The 24,668-nt window shown below is 55.6% G+C and overlaps 1 protein-coding gene across 9 annotated transcripts in view; it reads right to left on the bottom strand.

Moving 5' to 3' along the window:
- The window catches only part of CACNA2D2 (calcium voltage-gated channel auxiliary subunit alpha2delta 2), a 143,851-nt gene that overhangs the window by 23,469 nt on the left and 95,714 nt on the right, over positions 1-24,668 (bottom strand). For all 9 annotated transcript variants that reach the window (XM_053219327.1, XM_053219323.1, XM_053219324.1 and 6 more), the window contains exons 4-5: positions 9,009-9,068; positions 1,126-1,170 (exon numbers count right to left, since the gene is read on the bottom strand). In XM_053219327.1, coding sequence (XP_053075302.1) covers positions 1,126-1,170; positions 9,009-9,068 — 105 coding nt within the window. The remainder of the gene's footprint in view (positions 1-1,125; positions 1,171-9,008; positions 9,069-24,668) is intronic.

The raw sequence follows: 24,668 nt of genomic DNA, 5'->3' as shown, positions 1-24,668 counted from the left end.
AATTTTAGCAACTTCTCTGGGAGCCACGGAGGCTCAGCCAAGGGGGAAGCACACCTGCTTTAGCCCACCCACTCCTCCTTCTTGGGCCCCCTGCCCGCCTGCCCTCCTGAAGGCTTACCCAGGCCAGCCTGGCACCACGGACCCTCTGCAGGGATCGCTTCCTGCCTGCCCACCTCCTGGTGTCATTGTCTACCTCCTGCTCACCCCAGGAAATGCCCCTGGCCAATAAGCCTGGCAGAGGAACACCGGATTTGGGGGCTCCTGCCCCAGCCAGTGCAGGTGGGATTCCAGAGAGTGAGCTGTTATGACACCTCTGTTCACAGAGGAGATAGTCAGGTTCAACTGCTTTTGCCTCAAAGGCAGGCAGATGGACTTGGGCCTTGACAGGTTCACCAAACACTGTCTACTCTGAGTGCCCTGCACTCTTGGGCACTCTTGCCTCCTCAGTAGGTCCCTTGCTACCAGAATGGTCCTATGTCTTTCATGTGAGGCCTCTGGTGACAGGGCAGCCCAAGCAGACATGGGCTAATCAGTGACACAGAGGCAGAAAAGCAGTGTAGGTCTGGGTCCTCCGGTCACCCCGAGTGCCGCCGCTTCTGAAGCAGTGACCCCAGCAGAGCCCGAGTCCTGTCCTTCGTCTGGAGAACAGGCACAGGGCTGGGCTGCCTCTTCAGCTAGGGCAAGACTGACTGAGCTCCAGGTGAGCACAGCGGGGACCACCGTGGGGTGCTCAGCACAACTGAAGCTGCTGCTCCCCTCACCACAGGGAAGGTACCTGCACCACCTGAAGCACACCCGATGGCCTACAGCCACAGCCACAGCCACAGCCACAGCCGGGCCCTGCCTGCACATCTCCAGGAAGCCCTCCCAACTGCTCCCCCTTCCCTGCTCCCATAGCAGTCAGTCCCCTCCATGCTGGCACCTGGACTGACCCACCAGATGAGGTCCAAGTGTCTCACTACCTGTCTGGGGCTGGGCATGGGGCCTGTGCCACCAGTACTTTGCAGGGTGACCTCAGAATGTGGAAGAAGCTGACACCTAACATTTCACAGCTGAGGCCACTAGCCCAGGGAGGGTGTGGGGCTCTGGCAGCTCTCCCTCCCCCAGTGTAGGTGGGGCACTCACCAGCTCAGCATCGGCCTTGGCGTCATAGTACAGGATGTCTTCCTCCTGGTGGGAGACAGACACCTTGACCCCCACAGCTTCTTACAAGGTCACCTGAGGTGCAGCCAGGATGCCTGCCCTGAGGCCAGCAACGGTCCCCTCACTCATCTCTCATCCAGAGGAGCCAGGGGGAGGGCTGTCGGGAGTCAGGCCTGGCATGCCCACCCCCACCCCAGACAAAGCCCTTCAGGGGCCCTCACAGGCTCCAGGGGGATGTGGTGCTCCAGGTTGGGTGGGGATTCCCCAGGGCTCCTGGACTCCAGGACCAGGGTCTTAGTACTGCAGCCCAGCTGAAGGGTGGGGTCAGAGCCAGCCTGTGTGCATAGACTCTGACTGAAGCACTACTGGGGTTGGAGGGTGTGTGTGTGGGGGGGTGTAGTGAGGAAGATGGGAAAATAGAGCCGAGTCTGGGCCAGAGTGAAATAATGACTCGACACCGCATCTTCCAATTTCTTCTATTAAAAAGCCTGCTCATTACGGGCATGTACTTATTAATTATCTGTGATTTGTTGTGAAATGCAAGGGGGTTTACACAACAGGAGCGGGAGAAAACAAAGCCCAGCCCCCGCGCCTGCCTCCCGGCCGCCTGCGCCTGCAGTGTTAGCCCCACACATCCCGGCCTCACCCGCCTGCCCGACGCCTGGGTTCTTGGCCATCTGCGCGTCATAATCACCGGCCACCCCGGGGACCCGTAACACAAACGGGCTAATTTCATGTTTAATGATCTTTAATCAGAACTGAGCGTGGCTGACAGAGGCCGCCAGAAGGTGAATCTGGTGCCATCGAGTGCCACCGGCTTAGGAAGGGCCATTCCACTCCTGCCCTTATGGGCTCTAGGGTCAGGACACAGGATAAGGCCACTGTCCGAGTCACACTCTTCCAGTGCTCCTCAGTGCTGTTTTGTACAGCAAAAACCTGGTGCATGGCCCTGGCAGTCTGCTTTTTTGTGGTCTGAAAATGGGGGTGTTGATCAAGAAGTTTGGTCCCAGTGGTGATCCCAATGGTCTGGCTGTAATACAGCAAGCACAGAGCCAGCGATTACTCTTTGGTGGGCAGAAGTCACCTTGGCCGCTTCTTTGCCGTGTGACCTCAGGGCTGCACTGCTCTCTCCTAGCTCAGGCTCCCCATGCTTCAGGGTGGGGCTTGGCCTTGGTGACTGCCCAGGTGCAGGGTCTGAGGCCATGGTGCGAGGTGGTCAGTATGGGGGCCTGTTGTGGGGACAGTGGTGAGTTGTCTCCCACCAGAGGTCTGGGGGCTACAGGCCACTGGCTATACCCATAAGCATAATCCAAGCATTCTGCAACACTGACTACATGCCTGGCACCACGCTTGGGCAAGACCACAACAGCCGATGAACGTAAGACCAGAGGAGACTTGATTGCTTCTGTCACCAGAGACATCTGTGTCCAGCATTTTGCACATACGGTAATGTGGGGCTTGTGATCCCCCAACATACAGATGAGGACACGGCAGGGGTAAGAAAGGCTTCGCATCCAGGCTCCAACCTGCCTTCCTGTTGCATCTCCAACCCTTCCCACACCCACCCACCCACCAGTCCAGGAAGACTGGAGCCCAGGTGGGCCCGGGGTGGGGGTGAGGGCCGGGGCCCAGGCTCCAGGGTGCTCGGCCTTTCCTTGCGCCTGGCTCCGACCGAAGCACATAATGAAAGCTGACATTACATCAAACACAATAAGGAGTTTCGGTTGATGAAGATCATTCCTGAACACACAAACCCATTAAACCGAGGGGAAAAAATATCAATTCAACACACTCGCTGGCAAAAAGAAAATGTGATTTGTTATCTAAAAGGGGGTTATAAACACGGCTCTGATGCTCTTTCCCTCCGTAATGAAAACAGGCGGGCGCGGTGGGAGGACTGCAGATTAGAACATGGGGCTTCACTCACCAACTTTTTAAGCAAACCTCCAGCAAGGACGGGAGAGGGCATGGGCAGGGGCCGGCAACTCTGGGGCCCCCAGGAGACCTGTGCTTCTCTCACAGGCTGGGCTGGCTCCTGTCTGCACCCGGGCCACCCCTGGGCCACCCTTCCAGTTGCTCCAATGGCTCCCTTTGTCTTTTTGTCCTGCTGTTTCATGGTCTCAGCAGAGAATCAGATGTTGGTGGCATCAGTGACACGGGGGAACGTGTCATTCAGGAGGGTTCCGGTCCCCTGTGGACCATGCACAAGACTCAGGAATCTGTATGTGGCCCTTGTCCCCCAGGAGGCAGGACCCCTCCCTACGTCTCCCACCTTGAGAGGCCAGGCCATGCCCCTTCCTTGGGAGAGAGTAGCATTAGCATGGGGTGGTGGCGGGCAAGGTCACATGTGTGAAAATACATTGTAGACACAGCTGTGGTCTCTATGCTTGATGTGATGTGGAGCTGGGGGTGTGACCATCAGGGTTGGGGTGGGAGGGTCCCTGGAAAGGCCTTTGTGTCTGCTTTGGCCTGCACAGTGCCCTGGTGTCCACCATTACTGCCCTGCCTTGGTAAGACCACGAGGAGGTGGTACCTAGTGATTACACGCAGGGGCCTTGGCAAAGGGTCCTGGCCTCAAATCCTGACCTGAACATGTGAGCTCTGGGATCCAGAACACTGAGTGAAGACTAAGCCTGGGGCGCCTGGGTGGCTCAGTCTGTTGAGCGACCGACTTCGGCTCAGGTCATGATCTCACGGTTCGTGAGTTCAAGCCCTGCGTCAGGCTCTGTGCTGACAGCTCGGAGCCTGGAGCCTGCTTCTGATTCTGTGTCTCCCTCTCTGCCCCTCCCCTGCTCATGCTCTGTCTCTCTCTGTCTCAGAAATAAATAAACACAAAAAAATTAAAAAAAAAAAAAAAAAGACTAAGCCTGAAGCCTCAAAATCCCCAGCAGCTCCATAACTACCCCTGGGAGTCACCGCCATCTCATCAGTGAGGCACGGGTGCCTGTTAAATCCTGTAGCCTCAGTGAGGCTTTGCTTCAGGGTCTTGATTTCCCACTATATAAAGTCGGGATGATGATGATGCCCCCTATGAGGGAACTAGGACAGGGAGCAGGGCCTCCCCAGGCATTAGGGCCAACCCTATGCATGGGCGGCTCTTAGGTTTGCAACTCCACAGCCCTGGGAGGGGCCTGAATGTGGAAGAAACCCTCTGTTTGTGGAGAAATGGGCATCCCTAATGTCTGGGGTTTATACCCAACACCCCTTTCTATTACCTGGTATTTTAGGGGCCATTTTGCTCAAACTGGGCAGGGGGTGGAGGGAATCACCCCTTCTGAACTCACATTTCTCCCCCGTGTGGATTTCTGTACACAGATGACACATGAAGGGTGGGGCTAGGGGCCCACCTGGCCCTTGTATAGATGACACATACACTTTCCTTAGCTGGAGCTGAGCCCAAAAGAGAACACGAGGGGTGCTGGCAGGTGGGAAACAGGGTGAGGAAGCGAGCATGGGGAATAGCAGTTGGTATCGTTTGGTACCATGGGATACAGTGAGGATGCTTGGCCTTCCTGCCCTGGCTCATTGCCAGCTCAGCTCAGCCAAAAGGACTGTTTTCTGAGAGAGCCGTCTGTCGCCGACTTGGCAGAGAAGCAGGCAGCAGGCCTGATGGCTGAGGCAGACTTCAGGCTGGGGAGGCCACCTGTCCTGTCCAGCCGGCTCCTCTGGCCTGGCCCAGCCTTCACAGTCTTCCTTTTAGGTTCCCAGACAGAGCTACCTCTCCCATCAGACCCCCCAGGGTAGAGCTATGTCCACCACTCCCAGACTCCCCAGGGTAGGACTGCTTCCTCCATTAGACTCCCAAGGCAGGACTCTGTCCTCCCACAGGTCCTGATGTTGGCATTGAGGCCTTGGGGCCAATGGCATCTCCTGCCTCTTCCACCCATGCCCTGGCCCAGCTCCTCCCTGGTGGCGGTTTAGATGGCAGATAATGCTGGCACAGTGTGGTGGTGGTGCCAGGCACGGTGTCCAGCAGGCAGGCCATCTTCATCTACCCTAAGTGTTATAGGCACCAGAGCACCTGCTGTCTGTCTGCAGGGTCATGGGAGGTGCTGCCTGCTAACAAGGACCATGGTTTTCCTGGGGTCCAAGGGCTGTGGCTACAGGTTCCCTGACTCTGCCGCAGCCAGTATGTGGGGTCATGGCCTGAGACTAAGAGGGGAACTGGGGGCCTTCACATCCAGACACGGCTCCCTGACTCTCTTACCTCAGCTCTGACCTTGCAGACCCCAGGATCCCCCAAGTCCCTGGGCTGGTGTAGATGGTATGTGTATACAGATGTGGCTATACCACTGTCCATTTCTCAGAGGTCTGCATATAGACCTACTGTGTGCTGTTGACACAGGGAGGGCCACGTCCTACTGATCGTGAAGTGGATTCCATGTGCCAAGCATCTTCTCTGTGCCCAGAACTGCCGGGTGCCATTCTCCCCATCTCAGAGGTAAGAAGACTGAGGCCCAGCTGCTCTTGGCCAACTTGTCCACAGGGCACTCGACTGGGTACATGGACAGCTGGTGGGCAACACTGAATCAGGTCCAGCTGCTTCTGGCCTAGAGGAGCCTTGAGCGGGGCAGACAGATGAGCCCACTGGGATACTGGCCTGGGGCAGCGGGTGCCAATCCTAGGCTTAGAGACCAGAAAGAGAAGCCCGAGGGAGTTAACTGGAGAGGGAGAGGCATTGCTATTTTGAAGGAGGAGGAGAGGGTGTTACAGGGAGACGGCCGGGCGTATGTAAAGGGCCTGGGTTTGACACTGGGGTTGTGGCTCTCCTAGAGTGCTGGGAGGAATATGGCTCTTTGTCTGTACCTTCTGAAGGTCACTGGGAAGGACATGGTTTCAAGGGTGTGTGGTGTGCCTGCAAGGGACAAAAACACCATCCCTTTCCCAGCCTCAAGTCCCTGTGCCCCCCTGGCATGGACAGTCCCCACCTGCAGCTGCTGCCAGCTCTCACTGGCAGCCCAGGCAGGCATGGCTGGTGTGCCAGCTAATGGGCCCACCATTAGCACTTACGCCTTTCGTCCTGGCAGCTGGGGCAAGTGCAATGCTTCTGGTGAAGAACAGGGCCCTGACCCAGCAGCTGGGAAGCAGGGGGTGATTACAGCTTCACCCCGCTCAAGATATAGACAGACAGGCAGACTGACAGACTGAGGGGGAGGTGGTGGTAAACACCAGCTGGCCCTGTGGTCACCCACAGCTGGGGGCATTCCAGGTCAAGCTGAGGGGAGGGGGCTGGCCAGAGCTCACTTCTGCCTCATACTAGGACAAGAGCACCCAGAGCCAGAGATGCACCCACACTGTCACCAACTTGGCATCTCTATGGCCTGACATGTGGACCTCCCCTTTCACACACCATGCCTGGGCCAGCAGGCAGCACCAAAGACCAGCTAGTCCTTTGCCAGACGGGGACACTGGAGCCCAGAGAGGGGCAAACACTTGCTGGGCCCCACAGTTACTCAGTGTCTTAAGCAGTACTGGTCTTAGTACCCTCTGGATGCCCCTGAGACCTTGGCCTTCCTTCTTGGCAGGCCCCTGTGGTGCCCACTCTGGCTTGGGATAAACTGTTCCTGCCTCTGGGAGTAGCTGCAAATCAGAGGTCAGGAGTCTGGCAGGATGATCCTTGGAAATTTGGGGTCTTTTGCAGCGTCAGGAAAAAAATAGGTTTGGGGCCGAGGCAGCCTCTTTGTCTTCTTGTTTGGGGCCTGGACTGGGAGGGAGAGAAAACCAAGCTGAGGGTGGGTCTTTTCATTCCATCATTCCCTCTTCCTTCACTCCCAGTCCTGTCTGCTCTGCATATAGTCCTGGGTGGGGAGGGAGGATGCAGGTATGTCAGAAGCAAAGAGCCGGAGCAAGAGCTGAGGGTCCTGGATACCCAGAAAGTGGAGGAGCTGATGGCCGGGGCATGGGAGAGGCCTCACTAAGAAGGAAAAGACAAGCCGGGCCTCCAGGAGGAACAGAAGGCATTGGGTAGAGATTGGGAATGGGTCTGGAGTGAGGTGTTCAGTGTGGCTGGGGCATAGGAGGAGCTGGGTGATGAATGAGGATGACAAGGGGACAGGAACAGTCAGATCCTGGGACCCTGAGCACAGGCTGAGGGCTGGGTCCTGCAGAGGAGTTACCAGAGTGGGGGCTGTTTGCAGGCGGGGGCATGGTCTGAGTGGTAGGTGCCAGTGGCTACCACCATGTATATTTCTTTTTTTTTTTTTTAATTTTTTTTTTAACGTTTATTTATTTTTGAGACAGAGAGAGACAGAGCATGAATGGGGGAGGGTCAGAGAGAGGGAGACACAGAATCTGAAACAGGCTCCAGGCTCTGAGCGGTCAGCACAGAGCCCGACGCGGGGCTCAAGCTCACGGACCATGAGATCATGACCTGAGCCAAAGTTGGCCGCTTAACCGACTGAGCCACCCAGGTGCCCCTACCATGTATATTTCTGATCAAGGGGCTGAGGTGGCACGGGGACCCGTGGGTCCTGTGGGGTGGTGGTGTTGGAAAGGGAGGGAGAGAAGGGCCAGTCCTGAGCTCCTGGGGTGGTGGGATCAGTCCAAGGAGTCATCAGCTCATTTATGTGTTCACTGTAAAAAATCATCTGTTACTTCCAACCCCACATGAGCTCCCTAAGGGTAGCAGCCAATACCCACCAGGCAGCAAAGGAAGAATGCCATGGTGTGGGCAAGGCAGGGCAGGGCTCAGGGTGGCCTGGAGAGATGGGGACCAGGGAGGAGGACAGACAGGTTGAGGGGGCCTGGATCATAGACATGAACCCCCTGGTATCTGGCAGCCCAGCTGTGAATCTCTGCCATCAACAGGTATGTCAGGCCGGTCTAACCACCCTGTGCCTCAGTGGTCTCATCAGTTTAAGTAGGGATAATAATCCACCTGTCCCCCAGAAGTGCCAGGCCCAGAGCTGCAGTGGCAAGGGCCTACCCGCCCCTTATTGGTCCCTGGGTCCCAGCAGGCAGCTCTTGGTGCCTCTTCCGGTGTTTGGCAGAGACCACCAGGAGGCATGGCTCAGAGGCCTGAGCAGCTGTGGAGGACACATGAGCACCACCAACTGGCTTGGTCCCTGAGCGTTCCATCATCCCTGGCATGGGAGGTTCCCTGAGTTTGGGAGGAACCCTGCCTCAGTCTACCTTCTGGCTTACTGTGACCCTCTGAGATGCTGGCTTCACAGTAATGGTGCCGGTATATCCAGCCTCAGTCCAAATCACACACAGCTGCCTGAATTTGTGAGGGTTACCTGGGTTTGAAACTGGGGGGCAGTGAGGCTTCCCTTCCCTCCTCCACATTCTGGGCCCTTCCACCCTCAAGAAGAGACCTATCACCAGCTTCTCACCCCTCCACTCCCTCGGCACCTGGGCTCCTTCTGAGCTCTCCTGGTGGAAGAAGGGGCTTTTGTGGCTGTGACAGCCTAGTCCCCTATCCTAGGCTCACGGCCTCCTGGAAGACAGGAAACTCTGTCCCCTTCCCGCAGTGACTCTTCCAAGTCAGCGTATTAAAGTCTAAAAAGTCCTGGAGTCAAGGGACTTCTTTGCCCTAGGGTCTCTCCAGAGTCTGGGCACATCCTTAACCACCAAGGTTAACACCAACTTTGGGGAGCATCACTTTAGAGCAGCATGTCTGCCCGCGGGGGACTCCATAGCTCCTCTGGGGTGGAGTGAGAGGTTCATAGCTGCACCCTCTCTCCCAGCACCAAGGGGAGCCTCAAATGTTTGCTGAATGCTGGACAAAGGTTCCAGGCTCTACTCCACAGAGCTCTCAGTGCCCCTCCAGTGTTTCTGGGCAGCGCCCCCTCCCCCAAATTCACATCTGTCCTTGCTGGAGGTGGGCAGGTTGTAGGGGCTGGGGAGGGCACTGCAGTTCTTACCTTGATGTTGTCCTGCCAGCGGTGGGCTTTCTGGAAGTTCTCTGCAGCGTCGGCCAATCTCTGAGGAACAGAGCATGGGGAGGTCAGAGGCTGAGGAAGACTCATGCCCAGCCCAAGCCTTCTCCATCCCTAGTACTCCCTGGGTCCAGGCTGGCTCACGGACTCCCTTGTCCCATCCTGCCAGACCCTCAGAGATTCCTTGGCCCCAGACCTTCTTCAGCTTGCTGAGAAGGGGGCCCTTTCCCCACCCACAGCTGGGTTCACATAGGACAGGTGAAGCCTGCACAGTGACCTGAGTGGTATCTCCCTGTGACATCTCTATGAGACTCCCTGTACTTTAGCCCAGGCACATCTCCTGCCCACATGATGGCAGGGGGACCCCTGGGATGTAGTAGGCCTCAGGCCCTGGAGTCAAGCCCCACTGCCACTCTACCTCCAACAAACCAGTGTCACTCCAGTGCCAAGAGGAGGCCCTCCCTAGTCAAGGGTGAACTGCCACAAGTGACAGAGTGCCTTGCCGATGTGTCATTGTCCCCAGCTTGCTCAGGGCCCAACAGGAGGTACCCCTAGCACACCTCTGCCCACCCAGGCCCCCTACCACTGTCCCTGTCCTGGTTTCTTGAGCCCCTTCCCAGCAAGGCTCTCCAAGCCTTCTCTCCACACAAGCCTGGCCCACCCTTTGGGGCTGGTTCCTGCACTCTCCTCCATCATGGCCCCTGTGCCTGTGAGCACAGCTCTGTGTCCTTCTATCCCACACCCTGTTACCAACCACGCCTGGCACCAGACCATGCTGATGTGTGGAGATGTGGCAGGCCAGCCAGCCCTGTCGTCTCACAATTTAGAGGAGGAAACAGGCACAAAACTGGGTAGAACCTGAAAGAGGCATTGGTACTCTGCCACCCTCAGGGCTTGAACCCTGGCTGCCCAGAGTTTCTTATTTTGCACCTCCATGGATTCTGTCCCTCCAGGAACTCTTGGAGCTCCTGAAGATGGCCCTCTGGGGCCTCCTGTGGAGCTAAGTGCAGTGAAGTCCTGTTAATCATACTGACGACTGTTACAGTGAACTGGTCACTTACTGCATACCAAGCCTGCCACCAGGCTGGTGACACAGCATGTGTACCTGTCACTGCTCATGTCTTCCTCAGATGAGGATACCTGGGCAGGGAGACAATGAGAAACCTTTCCAAGGTCACATAGTCTGGGTCAGGCTGGGGCTCTGAGTTTGGCCTTCACAACCACGTTGTCTTTTCTTTTTAGTTAAAAAAATGTTTATTACTTATTAAAAAAATTTTTTTAATGTTAATTTATTTTTGAGACACAGAGAGACAGAGCATGAGTGGGGGAAGGGCAGAGAGAGAGGGAGACACAGAATCCAAAGCAGGTTCCAGGCTCTGAGCTGCCAGCACAGAGCCTGATGCAGGGCTCAAACTCACAAACAGTGAGATCATGACCTGAGCCAAAGTTGATGCTTAACTGACTGAGCCACTCAGGTGCCCCTGAAAATGTTTATTTTTGAGAGAGAGACAGAGACAGTGTGAGCGGGGGAGGGGCAGAGAGAGAGGAAGACACAGAAACCGAAGAGGCTCCAGGCTCTGAGCTGTCAGCACAGAGCCTGATGCTGGGGCTTGAACTCACGAACTATGAGTTTGTGACCTGAGCTGAAGTCGACTGTTAACCAACCGAACCCACCCAGGCGCCCCTCAGCCACGTTTGTGTTACCCAGCCCATGACCAAGGTCTGAAGGTACATTCCACGATGCCCAGTGAGGAGCAGGGCAACTCTTGTAGAGTAGGGGCTGTGCTTTTCCATCCCTGCCCCATTCCATCCTATGGGTGGAGCAGTGGGGTCCTGCCTCCTGGCCTCCAGCGCTTACTCAGAAGGCCCTGGTCTCTTGGTATTTAGGACACATACCCCCTGTCCATTGGTCCAGGCCTGGTGTGGCACGTGGACCTCAGTGGGGGAGATTCTAACAAAGCCTGCCAGCTGCTCATGATGGGGAAATGGGGATCAGGACCCGGGAGACCAGTTTTCCTCCCTCCCAGCATGTAACAGTTGTGGTGGTGGGGTACGGCCTGCAGAGCTGTGGCCTCTGTTGTCTGGGGCAGGATGCCTCCTCTGGCAGGCTGGGCTGACCAGCGCCATCCTTACTCCCACTGGGCCTAGCTCCCCCTCTTCCTCCAGCCAAGAGCACTGGATGCTAGGAAGACTATTAGGCTGGGGGTCTTGGGGACAGGGTAGGGAAGTCCCTCTTGAAGTCAAACCCCCTCACTTTATAATGCTGAGCCCTTCCTGGACTCTGATCCCCTCTCTTGCTACCCAACCTGTCTTCTTTGTAGGCTCCATCCTCTGCCCACCTGCTTTGCGGTGCCTGCTTGGGGGGCCCCTACCCCCCTCACCCAGCTTCAGGGACCACAGGTCTCTACTCCTAGATACGTTCCATATCTTGCTTCCAATCCTGACCCCCTCTAAGGTCCTGGACACCTTCCTAGGGTGACCCTCAGGCCCACTAAGCTCATACCATCTCCTCTCGGAATGAGCCCATCCGTCTTGGAATCCCTGCTGCCTATATCTCATCTGTGCTATCACTCAAACCGCCTACTGTTCGTCTCCAGCCCAGGCTCTGTCCCTCCCTCAGGCTCTTGTGTCCTCTCTCACCCTTTGTCATCTATTCTCCAAATGTGGATCTCATCCTGAGGCTACCTCCTGCCCTGAAGCACTTTAGCAGCTTCCCATGGCTCTGCATATAAAAGGAAGTCTTTCTTGCCTTTCTGAGGGGTGCACTTGCGCTCACTTCCATCCTCGGGCCTCTTCTCAGCCTAAACAACAAACGCCTCTACCCTGACCCCAACTCCCAGGATGGGTGAGGCCCCTGATTCACAATCCTGCCATGTTCTTTTGTAGAGGACGTTACTGTGTGACACACATGACACAACACTTGTTATTACTGTTAACTGAGCATCTACTAGGGTGCAAGCTTAGCACCTGGCCTGGATGAGAGGGTATGAGGCCTAGGGACGGCCCCTGGGGCCACACCTTGAGGGGTGAGCCTTGGGCAATCACTTCACGGCCCTTTTCCTTACCCTGTGGCCTGTGACCTTCCCAGGGACCCCAGACCTTTCTTAGAGTGAAGGGCTCCACTGAGGCCACTGCCCTTCATGGGGGATGAGGCGAGCGCAGGGTATGGGAATAACCAGAATCAGGCCTCTTGCCTCAGAAAAGCCACAGGGTTGATGGGGCTACAAACACCAAACTGCACCAGTTGAAGTCTCCAACTGGGCCACAGCCTTGAGGGGCTGTCCTCTCCTGCAGCCACCTTCCCTGCTGGCCAGGGGTGCCAGCTCCTTTACCCTCTCAGGGCTCAGCTCTGTCTCTGGGCTTCACAGGCCAGAGGAATATGGGGGCTGCAGGCCCTCTGGCTCCCTAGCTGAGCAGCCAAGGTGAGGGGGGCCTGGTGAGGGAGACCCAGGGTTGGGGGGTTGCCTAGCCCCTAGCTTCCTTGAATCCATGGAGTCCCATAGGCTCGAAGGCCCAGGTCAGCCTGCTGACTCGTGAATAATGGAGTTGCAAAAGCCACGGCGAAAGGATTACTTTTAATCCTCGGTAACGATCAAGCCATTATTATTTTTTCGGTGTTACAGATCAATCAGTCCATCCCCGGGCGCTGGACGTGTGGAAACTGCTAAACACACAGGCCTGGTGGTTCAGTAGGAAGGGCTGAGGCAGCAGAGGGTGGGGGGGGGGGGGAAGGGGGGAAGGACAGACAGGGGGAGGATGGGGGTGGGGGGGCGTTGGACCAGCTCTGGCAGCTGGAGGTCCCATCAGGTTTGGGGGGAGAGGGGAGAGGGAAGAGGGCTAGGCCCACCCACTGGCATGCCTGCGGGGCTCCAAGCAGCCATCAGAACCTGACTCCCAGAGCCTTGGAGCCCTGGCCGAGGTTCAAATCCCGGCTTCCTTGCATAAGTGGCTTCCCCGCTGGCCCTCGATTTCTTGTCTGTAAATTGGAGGCGGGAACTGTACCCACTCAGAGGGTGGATAGGTTCTTGGCAGCCCCCTTGCTCCAACCCCTAGAAGCTGCCCAGAGGGTCAAGTCCCCTGGGAGGTTTCTCTTGCTGGCTCCAAGCATGCAAGGCTCTTGCCCACCTTTGGGTCTTCCTCTGTTATCCACTCTTATTGTGTGAGACGTGCTCTACATCATCTCCATCAGCCCTATCAGACTGTGTCACCTCTCCTGGAAGTCTCCTTTTGCCTTCACCCAGTCCCTGGACTCCCCTCCCCTGTCAGGCACTCAGAGCCTCGTGCTCCCATCTCCACAGAGCCCACAGGAGTCAGCCCAGCTCAAGGCTGTCTGGGAGATGTACCTGTAGCCCAGCCCCACCCTGTCCTAAGGTTCATTCTCCTAGTGCATCCTTCCCACCTCTCCTGGGTCCTTATGACAAAAGGCTCTGAGTAGGCAGGGTGGGGAAGGAAACTGAGGCCCAGAGGTAAAGACAGAACTTACCAAGATCCCTGCAGGGCAGGGGCAGAAGTGGGCCCACAGATTGGTCCCACGTCCAGGCTACTGCCTGTCTGGGGGAGATATGCTCCATTCTCATCCCTCAGCCACCCACAGCCTTTGGTCTTCTGCTATTAGGCCCTTGCACATTCTAATTCCACCTTGTGCATCATCACGCAGACTCCTCAGGGGGTTCACTCCCTCACCATTGAGGTGTTAGTTTAGACCTCATTCTCCTAACCACTCCTTGACCCCTGCCAAGCCCCCATCTGTCCCCATCACACCTCATCTGCTTTCTTCCTTGAGTTCCGAGCTTGGTGAGGGCTGCATCTGGCAGCTGTTAAGTTTACAATAACCTGTCCCCTTGCGCACAGTAGGTGCACAATGAACGTCTGCTAACTCAAGACCAGAGTATCTCTGAACTTGGCTAGAGACCTGGGCTTGAGCCTGGCTCTGCCAGACAGCTGTGTGACCCCACATGTATGGTTCAACCTCTCCGAGCCACTTTTCCTCATCACATTGTGGAGGGTTAGGGCTGCCTATCAGGGTAATGCTGCTGCAAAGTTGCTGATGGTGGCTTGCCTGGCCCGAGATGTCCCCGTCGTGGCCAAGGCGTTGGATGGAACCATGGTGGGACTGCTGAGCAGGGCTGCTCACAGCCAAGTCCATCACAATAACAGCAGGCATTTCAGAGGCAATTAGTAGAGAGTTTCACTTAACAATCAATTTCTCTCAGCTCTGGAAACTATTCTTACAGGAAAAGGCAAAAAAGAGGAGGACTGGTGGTGTGCCGGGCTGGGGACAAAGCTCGCCTGAGGAGACACCTTCAAATTTCACTAAGTTAAACATCTTTCCGTTGCCGCAGAGCCAATGGCCACAGATGAAGGGCCTGGAGTCATGGTGGGTGCTCCTCTGAGGCCAACAGCTGGAGGGTCCAGCCTCACTGCATGCTGGGAGGGGCAGGGCTTGGGTGAGACAGGGCTGGGGCCTCAGGCTTCTCTCTCCTCTTTCAGGGCCCACTCCTCCCCCAATTTGGGTGTGCCCCCCCCCCCCCCCGCCCTGCTTCTCCAGGGCATTCCTCTCACCCCAGTGTTGGCCTAGCCTGAAAGGGTCTAGGGAGCCACTGCCTATCAAACAGGATTTGTTTCATGCAGCCCAGAGGGAAAGATTGTATGAGGTGTTTGGTCTTAATTAGTTAGAGCTACTCCCTCTTCCAAGAGGATACAAGAGGCTTAGGATAAAAGGCCCTGAACCCATGGGGAGCGGGATATTAAGATCTGGGCCACTGAGGGCTGAGCCCGGCAGAAACTGTGATGGTTGGGGGTGGGGGGGCTTTGAGATGGAGGCTGGGGGCAGCAAAGTCCTAGCACCAAGTAGATGCCCTGGAAACACTGCCAGAGGGTTGCAAGGAAGGTAATGGTGATAGATGACACTAGACATGACCCCTGGCACCTACCTTGGGCCAGGGCTTCACTGACTGTGCAGTTAATCCAATGACAGGTGGAAAACTGGGCCTTTTCTTCACCCTCCCCATTCCATCCCTGGCAAGACACCGGAGAGGTGGATTCTTCTGTTCCCCTGCCTTTTACAGGTGAGGGCACTGAGGCTCAGAGCATTAGTGCCACTACCCCAGACCCCTGGTGAGGAGGTGGTAGAGAGGGCGTCAACCCACATCTATAAGCAGCATTGGACAGTGAGAACCTCAGGGAAGGACCAGGCCTGGCCACATGAAGGCTGCTGCTTGGGCTGTTCCCCCCGCCCCCTCGCCTCCAAGAGTGATTCCTTTGTCCTTTCCTCAGGAGAGTGGATCAGTAACTGGCCTCCCAGATGCTGCTCTGAGCCCACCCTCCAACCTTGGAGTCGCTGGGCCCAGACCCCGGGAGGGCATAAGGACCAGGGTGTCCAACAGCCCCTGCTCAGCCCAGCACTGCCACCTGTGCCACCCTGCTTCCCTCCCTGCCTGTGGGCCCTGTATTAGCTCTGTATTGTGCACTGATAGATACTAAATACAGATTTCCAATTTCCAGAGCTGTTATGGTCTAATGAGTAAATAATATACATATTTAAAACTGTCTAAAAACATATCTGCATAATTAAAATATCTGCATAATAATGAAGCAAGATGCAGCCTAGCAAGGAGGAGCCTGAGCCCCAGGGCTGACAATAGGGGTAGATGTGCAGGTGGGGTTGGGGTTCATGGCCCTGTGGGTCTCTTCCTTCCTGCTACCTTGGCCTGAGTGGGCCTTTGTCCTTCTGTCTACCATCTGCTCCAAGTGGGCACATCCACAGTCAGGAACCAGGAGACCCCAACCTGGCCCCATCCTTGCGCAACTTGTGGCTTAGGGGAGGCGCACATGTGGACGGACAGTGCCTGCTGCCTGAGTGACGGCTGCCTCAATGACTCTTTGACTGCCACCATATGCAGCACGTGATGTGCTCAGGGCTTTATAGACACAGCCTCACTCACCACGACATTCCAAGGGCAGGTTCTGTTCTGATCCCCCATTTTTCTGGGTTCTGAGGGGTGGAGAGAAGCACACCAGCCTGGGCAGAGCAGGCTGCCCAGGGTCCATGACTTAACAGACAGCAGTCGATTGGAAGCAGTTGCCTTCCTGTCAAGTGTACCGCTGACACTAGTGATCCCTGGGCAGGACCACACTTGGCCTTGACTTCCCATCCTCTCTACACCTTCCCTCCCAAGTCCCTCCTTCTGTCTCTCCTGCATCTGTCCACACTGGACACACCTGGCTCCTCTCCCATGACACATCTGACCTACCCTTTCTGTATTAACCAGACTTACAGCTGAAAGATAAAAAACAACCACCAAAATAATGAAAAACAAACAAACACTCAAACCTCAGACCAAAACTCCAGCAACCAAAGCTGCAGGGAAAATAACAAACACTCCTCCAAGCGAAGGGCGCCTCAGGGGAAAGCCGTCAGGTGAGGCCTGTGCTGTTGTTGGCAGCCAACGGGCCCCCTGACCTTTTCCCTCACCAGCTGCACACGTCCCCCATGAGGTGATAAAAAAATTAGTAAAATGGATTTTTTTTTCTTAAAAAAAAAAAAAAAAAAGGTCAGAATACATATACCAGGAAAAAACTCATTCAAGTTGTGTGTGGTTCCCCTGTGGAGGGGCACCCACCTCTCCACCCCCAGGCCTGGGCTTGCTGCTCTCTCTGGGCATCTTGGGCCTGGTTATCGATTTCCATGCCTCCTTGGTCCTGCCTGCAAGGGCAGCTTGTGTTTTAATTTCCCAGGAAAAACAGGAAGAAGTGAGGGGTGGCTTCTGCTAAAAACAGAGATGGGGTTGGGGAACCTGGTGTCCCAGAGGCCTGAATTTCAGACCAGATAAGATTTTCTGGGACATCCTGGGTACCCAGGGAAGGTTGCTGTGTTGCATTTTGCCTGGGAGGATTTTTAAAAACCGGACATTAAAAAAATGTTTACTTATTTATTTTGAGGCAGGAGACGGGCAGAGAGAGAGGGAGAGAGAAAATCCCAAGCAGGCCCCATGCTCAGGGTGGAGCCTGACACGGGGCTCAATCTCATGACCATGAGATCACAACCTGAGCTGAAATCAAGAGTTGGATGCTTAACTGACTGAGCCACCCAGGTGCTCCCTAAACTGGACATTTTAACATCAGGAGTAAGAGGCCATGTAGGAAGACTAAGAAGGAAAGGAGGTGATGTGGCACTTTGGTGAGGACATAAATTCTTCTGGCTTCACTGCTTTAGCTTTTTAAGGGAACTATAGTCAATATCGAAGGAGTTGGGTCCAATGGATCACACGGCAGGATCCAAATGTGTCCACTGTGAACAGGGAAAGGGGCCTCTGTGGCTGGACAGAACACTCACAGGGGCCAGCTTGAATTTACAGAGCAGCTGTCAGGAACTGGGGATGAAGCCCACCCTCAGGAAATTTCGGCTCTGGTGGTGGGCTGCTTCAGGAGGGGACGAATGTGGCCCTGGACAGCCTTGTGCTGAGGGCAATCGGATGGGCCTGGCTCTTGGGGCCCTGCCCTGCCCAGTCACTGCTGCTGCTCTTGGGTTCCCTGACAGGCACCTGTGAGAGTTTCCCTGATGAGGAATAAGCCGAGAGACCCAACGCACAGGTCAGAATTTGGGCTGTGGCCCCAGAGCCTAGCCATGGGCAAGCACCTTGCCCCCGAGGAGCTCATGCTGAGGGCTGGGCCATGTGGACTCCAAAGCTGAAGGGGCTCCTTCCAAGGTACTGACCCACTCAGCACAATCCCTCACGGGGCTCACATGGGTGAGAATCCACCAACCTAGCTGGCACCCCCTTAGCCTCCAGCATGAAACCTGCACATCTCCACAGGTGGATCAGTCCCTGGTGAGCCAGGTAGAATTTCTCATAAATTTTCCAGTTTTGTCAGGTTTCCTCCCTCTGAATGATGGTCCAGTGCAATTTGCCAACATTTGTTGTTTTTTTTTTTTAATGCCTTTAAAAACACTTGCAGAGAGCACCAGGTGAGGATGTCAGGCCCAGGGCTGTTGGCTACTCTCCGTTAGAGGAGATGGGAGACATGTCATTTATCAATGTGCACCACAGGACATGTCACTGACTCCTTTCCCTCATCAGGCCATGTTCTGGAGACAAGCATGTATGGGCGTGGGTGTTGTGTGCATGCCTGGGTGTAACAATGGCCCTGCTACAGAAGCTGGGAGGCTGGAGCTCCTAAAGCTTGGTGGCTGGCCCAGTGCATTATTTGGGAATCATAACCTTCATCTCTTGGGACCTGTTTCTCACCTGTATAACGGGGACCAGAATCCTGCCTGGACCCGCCCAGGGCCTTGGGGATGGGGATGGAGAACAAGGTATGGACAGAGAGCAGGACTCTGAGCAGGATGCAGACTCACTCTGGGTATCGGAGATACAGCCCCAATTCCGACATTGCCCCTTCCCTCAGCTCATCACAGAGACCTCCCGACTGCTCCACCACAACTTGGATTCTCTCTTGGGCCTTCTGACCTTGGCTTGACCTGGCTTCATTTGAAGCTCATGCCAGTGGACTTTCCCTTCCCTCAGCACCACCTTTGTCCATTGGCCCCCCCACATCCTGCCTGGCCTCCAGCCCAACTCCGTCTCAGGGAGGAGTCGAGGGCCCATTTGCCAACTACTCAACCAACTCTACCCAAGCTGGGCCATCCCTTGGAAGCTGCTCCTCTCCAAAGCCCCCTACTCCCATCACCTCCCTTTTCTTCTGACCAGACCTTTCCAGAACCACCTCCAATCCAATTTCAGACTCCTACCCAAGCTGCTTAGCATAAGCTCATCCTCCCCAGGCTCCCACAACTTCAGGCCTCCCACAAAGTCCCATTGTCCCCTGCCCTTCCTGTTGTCACCCTTTACAGGGACTTGTGTGGCCTGGCCTTGCCAACCTTGTCACTCTCCCACCACAATGACCTTGAGCTCTGCTCTCTTGCCACGCTTAGGTTCCCTACCCTTGTTTGTGTTGTACCCTAGGCCTGGACTGCCCTTCCCTCCCTGTCTCCTTCACCTGCTGCTCCTCATCCTTTGGGGGTCACTGCTCATTCACCTCCTCCAGGCAGCCTGGTGCTCCTGACAGGCTGGTTTCCAGAATTCCCTGTGGTACTGCCATCACTCTTTTGTCTGATGCCCACCCCTCCCCCCATATGTGGTCTCTTAAGGGCAGGGACGTGAGTCATGGATGTGTGTGGTCCCAGTGCTGGAGGCAGGCTTCCACCTAGGTCAGTGGGGTTAGGGGTAGATCAGGAGGTGCCCTTAAGAGACCTGCTGGCTTAGAGGCCATGGATTTCTCTGGGGTGGGGAGCAGAGACCAGGCCAGAAGCAGCATTGATGACAGAGCACAGGGATTCCAGATGGGGCAGAGGTAAAGGCATGGGCAGAATGAGGCTGAGTACAAGCCCCACTGGGCACCCCGTGCAGAGGGGTCAAGGGGTTGCCTCAGGGGTATGAACTGAAGATGTCTGCTTTCCGGGACCCTGGTCTCACTCTGGAACTCGTGAGAATGTCATCCACCAGTCTCATCCCAAGTCTGTGATGGCATGGTTTGGAAACAAAAGCCACTGAGGCCTTGCCAGAGTGAGAGGCTGGGTGGTGGTGGTGACGGGCCGCTCATCTGGCCACATCAGTCAGGAGTTGGTCCCCCTGCTCTGGCCCCAGAACAGTGCATTCTCCTGACATGTTCCAACACCCTCCTCCAGGAAGCCTTCTTAGATGTCTTTACGCCCCACCACGGCTCAGGGACAGGACATGGGAGGGTAGTGGTTCCAGTGGGAAGAGGTTGATATGACCTTCCCTCTTTCATGTCAATAAATGTTTATTAAGCACCTACTGTGCACCTCTCTCTTTCATGTCAGTAATTGTTTATTAAGCACCTACCTGTGCTAGGCTAGGTCAGCGGGCAGTACAGATGTAGCCCTGCTCTCATGCAGTGTGCCGTCCATAAGTTCTTCTTTATATCCCACCTATCTTCCCACTGTAATTCAGTCCCACTGGCCTGAACACAGAACTTGGTAGAGGCCTCTATGGTAGAGGTAGTTTCATGGGCTAGCAACTTCACTGGCAGAATTAAGGGGTGCGAGGAGACCTCTTTCCATGTAAAAGCTGAGCCTGAGCGCCCGCCACCAACAAGAACAGAGGAGCCTGAGCCCCTGCCTGTGAGGAGAGCAGAGCCCAAGCCCCCATCCAGCCACCATGCTCCCTTCCCATGATGTTATTTTTATACTTTTTCCTAAAACACAGTCTGAACGGGCCCTTCTCGACTCTATTAACATTAGGAATCTAATCAGTAATCAGGCAGCTCATAATTTTCTGATTAGCTCTGATTAGGCCCAACCTTGGGGGGAGAGAGAGTGGGACAGTGAGAAGGGAGGTGGGGCCAGTGGGGCACCAGGATATGCCTGAGGGGGCACTGGCTGGGCTAGGGGTGGAGGGCAGAGGGAAAGAGCCTCTTGCCCTACTGTCCTTTGTCCTGGAAAAGGGTATACGGTGGAATCTTGGGTTGCACTGGGTCGGAAAGGTTGCAGGGGTCAGAGAGCAGGGCAGTAGGAAAGGGGCCCCTGGCCCACCCTGCAGCAGGGACCCCAGGGAAAGTTGGGCCTGGACTTTCAGAACCATGGACAGAGGCAGGTGGGCTTGGCAGGGTGGCCCAAAGGGCCGGATTTGGGCATCTATATGGGTCCTACCCTGCCTAGGGTCCCCTGGGGTTACACCCCAGTAATGATCCCAGGAGTTGCCTTGAGTGATGGTGACAGTGACAGGATGGGCATGCTCAGAGGGCTGCAATGTGTGACCTTCACATGGAGAACTGGCCCTGGCCACTGGTGCTGAGCACACCATAGGTAAAGCTTGATGATCATCACTTTCAGTGTAAAGACAATGAGGCTGAGGGTCTTACTGTATAGTGGGGAAGCCAAGGCCTGGAGGGACCACCTAGGTGATGGTGCCAGTTGGGGACCAAGCCTGGGTGTGTACTGAGGCATCCCTGGTCAGCCAATCCTTTCTTCTGCCTGAGATCTGTTTGTCACTGGATGGAACCATGGTGCTGGCCAAACCAGACCTCCTAGACCTGAATAGAACCGGACCTCTGGCCTGTCCCTGGTCTTTGCTGACCATGAAGTCTCCCCACTTCCCACCCTGCTACCATCCACTGGCCTTCCCCATAGGCCCAAGACTCTTCTGAGCCACATCCTGGAGCCCCAGTCAGGTCACAGTCAGAGTGGTCCTGCCTTTGCCCCTGGTCTGGAACACCTCTTGTTGGACACAACCATCCAGGTGACCTCTGATGAAATGCATGAGCCCCGCTGAAGGAGCCATGCACAGCTAATGCCATGCAAATTGGTACAGAGGCAATCAGCCTGACTCTACAAGCTGCCCCACCGGCCGCAGGCTGGCTCATTGTCTTTTCTGTCAATTTGCATCTCATTACCCAGAAGGCTGTGTTCGCTAGAGGTTAAAAGAAAAAGAGAATCAAGCCTCTCTGCATCCCGCCTCCAGCTAGGGCACAGTCTACATGTGAGATAGGGCTGCCTGGTGGATTGCCCCATGAGGTCCACTCCACGGGGAGCCTGCCAGCCCTACCACTGCCATCACCACCACAATTACCCCTGCTGCCACCAGAGTGTTACTCCCATCACCACCATCACTGCTACCTCCATCATCACTACTGATCCCCACTTAACCACTGCCAACATGGTTTCATCACTCCTACCACTGTTACCCCATCTCTACTGCCAATGTTTTCATCAGCTGGCACCACCACCACCGTCACTCCCATCATGACTGCCAAAGTTCTTCCCATCACCAATCACCACCACCATCACTACCTTCATCTCCATCATCATAGGCACCAACACCATCACTGTCACCTCCACCATTACCTCCATTGCCGCCGCCACCACCGCCACCACCACCACCACCACCACCTCCACCACCACCTTCACTACTGTAACCATCATCCCACGGGAGCACCTCTGCTAGCACCTCACATTGCCTCATGATCACCACCTGCCCCACCACCTCTACATCCCTCAGGGAAGTCTGGTGAACAGGCAGAGACTACTGACTCTTTACCTTTCTCTGCCCATCACCCTCTAGCATCATGGGAAAGTTAGAGAACCCGTAAACAAATGATCCAGTGATCAGAGACCTCATAAATCAACCACTTGAACTCTGGTGCTTATAACTGGGTGTCATAGAAAGGAAGCCTGCAAGGCCAGGGGGCAGGGTAAAGATGCTTGCTTCTCTGACAGAGCCCCCTGGAAGACTGGGGCCTCATTTACTCCCCTGGTCAGTGGCCACCACATCCCGAAGGGCAGAGCCAGGAGCTGTGTGTGTGACATGGTGACTGACTCCTTCTCTGAACCTTGGTTGCCTCATCTCTAAAATGGGGCTTCTAATAGTCTCGACCTCATAAGGCTGTGTGAGATGAGTGTAGACCATGAGAGAATACTGAGAATTCTGGAAGGTAACATAAAACCTGTGGGCAAGGAGTGTAGTTAGATCAGGTTGGGAGGGCTTCTGGGAAGAGGGAACAGCTGACCAAACTTGAGACAAGGTCAGATGGATGGAAGAAGGGAGGAACCTGAGCAGGGCCAAGTTGTGGAGGTGGGAATGAGTGGGCTTCTCTGTGGGGAGAGGACAGTCAAGACCGGGGCAGCTGATGAAGCCTTTGCTCCTCCTGAGCCTCCCTCCATCCAAGGGTGTTTGTGGTCACAGTGTGGCTGAGCTTCTTTCCTCAAGGACCACCATGATTTGCACCTTTCTTCATACACATAATCCCTCTAAGCCCCACGGAGCTCGATCACTATTCCCATTCTACTGACAAGGGTGCCAAGGTGGAGAGATGAGCCTAAACTAAGACAAAAAAGGGGGTTCCTGCAGAGGCTACCCAGAAGAGTAGGAATCAGAGCCAGATCTTTCTATTCCAGCCATTATTCTGCTGGATGTGGATGCCTGAGACCCGACCTCATCACTGCCTACTAGCTTCGGTGGCAGCAGCATGGGCACTACCTGGGACACAAAGCTGGGCCCTGGCAGGCCCTGGGGGCAATACTGGGGGCCTGGGAAGAGCTGACAGGCAGAAAAAGGCCTGGAGGTGGAGGGTGGGGTGGTGGGCACAGCCTGGCTGCCAGGTGGAAACGCCCAGGGTAAAAGCTGCTCTGAATACTGACTGCATCCCGCTGCTGCAATCAGCCTCGACACTTGGTTATTATGAGGAGTAAAGGCGGCCGGCGGGACAGCTGGAGCCTTGGCGACAACATTTAAGGCGTTTGTCAGAGCCATGGGACACGGGCTGCCAGGCGCTAATGGCTTCTGCTTGCTGCTGCCAAGCGAGACGAGGGCAGGCAGGCGGAGGCGGCCTTGCTCCTGCTCGGGCCCCATGCCCACCTCATGCTATGCGGCTGCTCCACGACAGGTAGGGCCCACCTGGGCCTTCCAGATGCCTAGCAACGGCCAGGGAGCGACGGCACCAGCTGGGGAGGGTGGGATTTGCGGCCATGCAGCACATGCTGGCATGTTTGGGAGGTTATCTTTCTCACCTCCATTCAGGCTCTAGCCCCTCTCCCCTGGGATGAGGGTCTGGGAGTCTGTTCTCTATCATGCCTTCTCCCAGGAAAGGGACGCTCAACCCCAGCTGGCTAAGGCCACTCAGCCCCTGATCTCCTCAGCACTTCAGGTTGGACTTTATGTGGGAGGGGTGCCTGTAGTGATGGACCCACGGTGGACTCAGATCCATCCTGACTGGGTGATTTCAGCTCTCCTGGCCCCAGTTCTCTTTCTTGTGAAATGGGAAAATGGCACCATCCACCCAGGGAGCCTGCATTAGTGAGAAAACAGGGGAATGATGAAGTGCTGGTTACATGGAACCCAATGGCACTTGGATGTATTAGGAAGGGCTGATCTCCCAGTCAGATGTCACCTGGGAGTGGGGGAGTGTGGCCCCCAGGGCTGCCTGAAGAAGAGGACAGCCCCTGGAGGAAGGGCCAGAGCCAACTGCAGAGAATGGCCAGGGGTTTTCCAGGGAGGAGAAACCCATGGCCAGGCGATCAGGTGGGGCTCTGAGTAAAAATGTTCCTGAAATACACAGGTCCAGCAAGGAATTCCTGTGCCTGGAAGTGCATGTGCAGGACCTGGCTCAAGCACTGTCTGTGCTTCACACAGACTGATCACTCCTTGTGTCCCAGCACTGTCCCTTATTCCCTAGAGCAGCCCCTACAAAGCAGGTCCCATTCCTACCCCATTCTGCAGATGAGGAAATTGAGGCTCAGATGTGATTGCTTGGTTTGTCTGCAGTCATAGCCCTCTGAGAGCAGGGTGGGGTTTGTTCCTGAGGCCAGGTAATTAAATCCCTTTCCTCCACTCACTGATTCATCCATGAGACACCCTGAGCCCCCTCTGAGACCCTGAGCCCCCTCTGATGAGGAAGTGGGTCTTTGGCTGGCTATGAATCAGAGAGCATGGGATGGAGGAACACCAGGGTGTTAGGAGAGGGATCCAGGCTTCAGGGGAAGACGTGGATGGGCCTGAGCTCAGCCTCAGCTTTAATGGATGCCCTTGCACTTGTCATCCTGGATAGCCCCAGGTTCTTACTCCACCCCCCCGCCCCAACCCTGGTTAAAGCTGGAGGAGGCAAGAGGAGTCCCTTAAGAAGGTGAGG

Source organism: Acinonyx jubatus, chromosome A2, assembly GCF_027475565.1.
Source record: "Acinonyx jubatus isolate Ajub_Pintada_27869175 chromosome A2, VMU_Ajub_asm_v1.0, whole genome shotgun sequence".
In the NCBI taxonomy this organism is placed as follows: Eukaryota; Metazoa; Chordata; class Mammalia; order Carnivora; family Felidae; genus Acinonyx; species Acinonyx jubatus.
This window is presented reverse-complemented; position numbering and strand designations above follow the sequence as displayed.